The following is a 6,000-nucleotide window of genomic DNA, read 5'->3' on the forward strand; positions in this document are numbered from 1 at the left end:
CAGGTCTCAAACTCAGCGGAAACCCTAGAGCTTCCAACGCTAGGGTTTCAAATAATTAGAAAGCAATTGTCCAACAAGGACCGGAGATGAGCCCAGACTGATATGGAATCAAGACTGACAATGGGCAAGGCTAAGGGAAAGACATCAAGTGGTGACGGCACATCTTTTAAAAATTGGTTTTGTGTGAAGCCTGCTTAATACATAGTTTTCATATAACTTAGCTTTATTTTTAGGGTTGTGTACATGATGACATACGAAGCTACTGCTCTGATCTGGATTTCAGATGAAAATGGTGCCATCTGGTTTGAATAATGGACCAACTGATGATGCCCCATGGGACAATGGGGGGGGGTGGTCAGCGGTAGAATCTTTTACTTCCTCTGGGAGACTGGGGTTTGATTCCTGGCCATGCCACCTCATGCGCAGTCCCTACACCTCTGTCAGTAGAGGTTTGCATGTTGCGTTGATGGTGAACAGGTTTCAGTGGAACGTTCAGACTAAGATACGAAGAAGAAAGGTCTGACAACCTGCTTCCAAAAAGCAGCCATTGAAAATCCCATAACCGTATGATCTGATCCACAGCCCCTCATGGGCATGGTGCAGAGCTGGGCAGGGTTCCTTTTCATTGTACTTGGGGGAGAAAGACGGGACTTTCTACTCCCATGAAGAATGACAGTCTCAGAAAGTCACAGGGGCAGTTCTACCCTGTCCTATAGGGTCACTATGTGTCAGAATGGACTCGATGGCAGTGAGCTTGGGGGTTATGAGTTGAGAGCCAGCTTGATGCCCCCTAATGAGAATAACAGTAGGGGAGCACATCATGAGGCCTCTTGGTGCGGTTCACACTGACAGTATCAGTAGCCTCTGGCAGCTTATGAGAAATACAAATTCTCAGGCTATCCTCAGACTCTTCCAAAGTCTTTGGGGTGAGTCATAGGAATCCCTATTTTAATAAACTCTCTACTTGAGTCTCATGAGCGCTATCATTTGAGAACATTAAAACATGAAGGCAAATATCCACATTTTGGAGCCTGCTGATACCGCATTTAATTACCATGATGGTGACAATATAAAGAGGAGAATAAACATCAGACAAATCATTTTTCAATTCTGTTCAGTGTTTACACATGGTCTACACCCTCTCCATATTGCAATCAGAAAACATGCCCCTGTTAGAGCTTGGGAAGGATTCTCTTAAGAACAGCATAAACAAAACCATTCAGTGGAGCCTACACATTTCCTACCTTGTGACTGTCTAGATAACAGAACAGACACACAGCACACAGAACAGCAGTGAGAAGCACTAGCTAAATGAAATCTCGCCTTGCTACTTTCTCTTTCAGAAAGCACAAACATGCTGGTCAACATGTTTACCCCTTCTCATCAACTCTGCAGATTTCTTCTCAAGGCTGGCCTTTTTCCTCGCAAGTTTCCTCTTTAAGGCTTGTCTTTTTCTCGAAGTGGTTCAATGGCAGCTAGGAGTTGTTGAAATGCGGGACGCTTTTCTGGGAGCTAAAGAAATACCCCAATATTAGTTTATGGATGTTATCATACAAAAACCCTATGAGCATATTTATATTGCAGCTTTTCAGATGCGGAAACACTACAGATATTTCTTTGAGGACCAAGGGCAAAGACGCTGGCACAACCCACCACTCTTTCCATGGTCTTTGTTGGAGAGGTTAGTCAAGGCAATGAGACAGAGAGAATAATTGGAACCCCAAGAATTGGAAGAGAAAAAGTAAGCGTTTCTTTATTGGCATAGGCTATGATTGAAAATCAATGGTAGAACTAGCCCAAGCAGTGAGTGTAGGACATACAATTAACACACAAAATCATCTTCATAGATATCTACAATAACCAATTGGAAGGCTTAGTTGAGAGAAAACACCATTAAAAAATATCAACAACTAAAATAAAACATCTCCCAGAAAGAATCTCCCCAAATGAAGAGAACTTGAACACACATGGCTAAGAATACAACTGTAGATTTGAATACATTGAAAAACATCCCTTGGTCTCACTCGTCACGGAGTCAATGCCAACTCACAGTGACCCTATTAGGGTTTCCGAGACTGTAACTATTTAGGGGAATAGAAATAGAAAGCCTCACCTTTCTCCTTGGGAGAAGCTGGTGGTTTTGAACTGCTGATATTGTAGTTAGGAGCCCAACACATAACCACTACGCCACCAGAGCTCTCTACAAATGTCCTTTTGACATATGAAAAGATGCTCAACCATGCTCGTAAGGAAAGATGTACATATTAGGACTACACTACAATGTGATGTCTCATCTACCAGCAGAGCAAACACTGGAAAGCATGACAGCAGCCTCTGTTGGAGAGGTCGTGGAGCACAGGCCCCTCTCCTCTGACCATGCTAGCAGGACATCAACATCCCTGGAGAGGGCTTCCCAGGCTACTCCCTTTTAAGATAGAAGAAAGGGAAACAAGCAACGCACGCACAGGATGTTTGGGCAAGAAGAAGGTGGAGTAGCTTAAGAAAGTACTCCAAGGGCCATCACAAAGCATTCACATTCCAGGCAGTGATGGAAGTTTAGCGAGTTCGGTTGGTGCAATGGGTAAGCATTCAGCTGCTGATGGAAAGGTTGAAGGTTCAAACCCAGTGAGTCCATGGGAGAAAAGACCTGGCAATCTGCTCCCATAAAGACTGCCCATTGCCATGGAGTCTATTTGACTCATGGTAACCCTATAGGACACAGTAGACTGCTCACTAGGGCTTCTGAGGTTGTAAATCTTTACGGGAGCAGAATGTCTTAGCTTTCCCCCTGAAAGACGCTACGAGATTTGAACCACTGGCATTGTGGTTAGCAGCCCATTTGTGAATGCACTACAGCCCCAAGGCTTGTTCCCTATAAAGATGACAGGCCAAGAAACTCTTCGTTGGAGAGGTTAGCCAAGGCAATGGGACAGAGAGAATAATTCAAACACCAAGAATTGGAAGAGGAAAAGTAAACATATCTCTATTGGCATAGAAGATGATTGAAAATCAGTGGTAGACAGCCGACCCAATGAAGAATTCACAAAGAGAGTAGGCCATACAATTTGATTCCATCAGACAAAGTTGCTGTAAAATGACTGAATGGCACCTAACAAGTTAAGGACACAGCAAGAAAGTACAGTATTCTGGAGTGCTGCAGACAGCAGTTCTCCCACAGCTGGACTCAAGGTTCTGATACAGACAGAAGCCCAAGGACTATTTATGCTGGATGCCTCCATTTATCTCTAGTACCTCACACACCGCTCGGGACGTCGGCACTCTGTAAATAGATCTCTACTACCACCACTGTCCAAACACTTTATAGATGGACGCCTCTGATCCACTCCCTAGGCCTATGAGGTAGTGCACCATTTTATAGGGGGCACAGAGACGTTAGGAAGCTTGTGTGATGAAGGCAGGCTCATCTTAGTCTGGCTTCAGCGTCCATGAGTCCACTCTGCCAATTTGCTTTTGATTCGTGAATGAATGAATGTAGCAGTAGGACCTTCTCTCCATGAAGTGGGACTATATAATGGTTATGAAGCCTAGACTCTTAGGTGCATGCTCTTTAAAAGCCCGCTTGTACTATACCCCACTACTCAAAGTCTACAATGTCTACCTCAACAATGACCCCAAATGAGCAGCCCAGAGCTTGCACTCCTGTCCTTGTCCTTAGCTTGCAAATCTGGACAAGAATGATTCTTCCCGACTTATTCCAAATGGAGCCAGCAACGGCCCCTGCCCAGCACATCAGGCAGTGTTGCATGCTCTTGGCCAGTGGGGTTGCTATGAGTAGGAACTGCTTGGCAACACCGAACAACACGCATACCCTGCTCCTTCCTGTGGGATTCCACAGAGTTGGAATCCACTCAAAGGCATCCAACCACAATAAGACCAGGGCTAGAGACATTTCCATACCGTGCTTGCTTTCAATGACGAACACTTGAGGGCAGGGCCTCAAGGCCATTTCCACTTGCTCTGTGGCAGGTGCTTCCCATCACACACAGCTCTGCCCTGTTGGTGGCACCTGAGGGGGTCCCAGTTGGCCCAGTGGTATACTTGCCTCATGCCAGCAGCTGTACATGATCTGGTAGACGGTGTCAGATGCCAGCTGGGGCCGGTAGAGCCGATGACCCTGAGAGACTTTCACCACCACCTGGGAGTTATCGTACAAGTCGTAGGGCTGCTTCCCCAGGGTGAACACCTCCCACATCAGGATCCCTGCAGCGAGAGTGGAGACAGGAACGGAAAGCAACCAATGTCAGAAGCGATGGGCTGTGGGGCCTGCATTTCCAACAGCAGGACAGAGGTGAGAGCTCCCCAGAGACATGAGTCCTCCATGATAAGGGAGCAGCGTGGGAGTGGGCTCCTGAAACCCAGGGTCCCCATCCCACTCTCTGAGCCCCAGAAGTCTGTCCTTGCTGAGTTATAAAAGGCCAGGGAAGCCACAGAGGCTGCTCCAAGGAGGTGGCTGGTCTCGTTCAGCCTTGGTAGCTGCAGGTAGCCCTGAAAAGTCCACCCAATGGAAATGCAAAGATAAAATCACTGGCAACAGTCACGCTCATTCATAATCTTTTGTGGGTCAGGTGTCCCTAAATGAATCAGATAAAAGCTCTCCCCTGAGGAAAAGGGCAGACTGGCAGTTTTGAATACTGCTTCAGGATTTACACAGTCTCTCAAAGCTGATCCAGGTGAAGAGATGGAGTTCTGGCAGAGATGGACTTTTGAGGTCAGTCAGATGTGGTCTCGGAGTCCCCATTCTGCCACTTCCAGGCTGGGCAAGCTTCTTAACATCTCAGTCTCGGGTGTCCCATCCAAAGAAACGGTTCTATGTATACCTGTCTCATAGCGTCAATAGGAAGCTTAAGCAGTATAAACCGCATTTTGCAATTTTTGTGCTATGGAGTCGATTCTGACACTAAAGGATGTAGCAACTCTGTAAGATAGAGTAGAACTCGCCTGGGCTTTGCTAGCCTCTCATTTTTATGGGAACTGATCTATTGGGTTCAACCCCCAACCTCTGGTTAGCAGTCAAGTGCTTCACCACTGTGTCACCAGGGCTCCTTAGACACAATATTCAGCGCATAGAAGCGAGCCCAAATGTGTCCCAGGCTTGCTTAATGGTGGTCATGGGGAGCTGTTCTGGCTCAGGGAATCTCAACAGGCACCCAGGCCCAAAATTTTGGAAAATCAAAAATATATAAGAAGGAAGAAAGTTATTTGAGAACCATGACTAGGCTTTAAAACAAAACAACACCCCCCCCAAAAAAAAACCCACCACCTTATTGCCATTGAGTTGATTCTGATTCATAGGGACTCTATAGGACAGGTTAGAACTGCCCCTGTGGGTTTCGGAGACTGTATATCTTTATGAGAGCAGTAAGCTTCATCTTTCTCCCTTGGAGCGGCTGGTGACCCCCTAGCCACCAGGCTCCTTATAACTAGGTTACTAACTTCAAAATTTTGTTGACTTACAGAACTATTGGTTTTATGTGAAACGTTTACAATAAGGCAATGACTTCCTGTGTTTGTGTTTAGCAAATATTCTAAAGCAACCATCTAAAAGAATGTTGTTCCTTTTACATCTCTTGCTTTGGAAGGCCAAACACCTATTTCAAGAATGTGATTAGGTCCCTGTGAGGGCACTCATAGTTTGAGATTGGTTGATAACCCAAAGGTTGACAGTTCGAATATACCCAGATGCATTTTAGAAGAACTAGGTCTGCCAATCTGCTTCTGAACAAACGACAGCCCATGAAACACTAAGGAGAGCAGTTCTACTCTAACACACAGGGCTTCCTAAGTCACAAATCAATAGCAAAAACCTAATCAACAATAAGGATCAAAATCCTTGTGATACCTCTCTTTGAGAGTTGCTTTCAGAAGCTCATGTTCATTTTACATAGCCTCATTGGGGACCCATTATTTAAGAATGGATTTATGGTGAAGAAAGCTGATGGTGCCCAGCTATCAAAAAGCATAGCATCTGGGTTTGAAGGT

At 45.6% G+C, this 6,000-nt stretch overlaps 1 protein-coding gene across 3 annotated transcripts in view; it reads right to left on the minus strand.

The window, feature by feature from the left end:
- Positions 1-1,086: 1,086 nt before the first annotated feature.
- BMX (BMX non-receptor tyrosine kinase) overlaps positions 1,087-6,000 on the minus strand; it is a 62,833-nt gene continuing 57,919 nt past the window's right edge. For all 3 annotated transcript variants that reach the window (XM_004709946.4, XM_045290784.1, XM_045290783.1), the window contains 2 exons: positions 4,064-4,221; positions 1,087-1,512 (listed from right to left, as the gene is read on the minus strand). In XM_004709946.4, the coding sequence (XP_004710003.2) occupies positions 1,438-1,512; positions 4,064-4,221 (233 nt within the window). In that variant the 3' untranslated portion in view covers positions 1,087-1,437. The remainder of the gene's footprint in view (positions 1,513-4,063; positions 4,222-6,000) is intronic.

This window comes from Echinops telfairi, unplaced genomic scaffold (genome assembly GCF_000313985.2).
Source record: "Echinops telfairi isolate 266 unplaced genomic scaffold, ASM31398v2 ScPeMD7_53;HRSCAF=182, whole genome shotgun sequence".
In the NCBI taxonomy this organism is placed as follows: domain Eukaryota; kingdom Metazoa; phylum Chordata; class Mammalia; order Afrosoricida; family Tenrecidae; genus Echinops; species Echinops telfairi.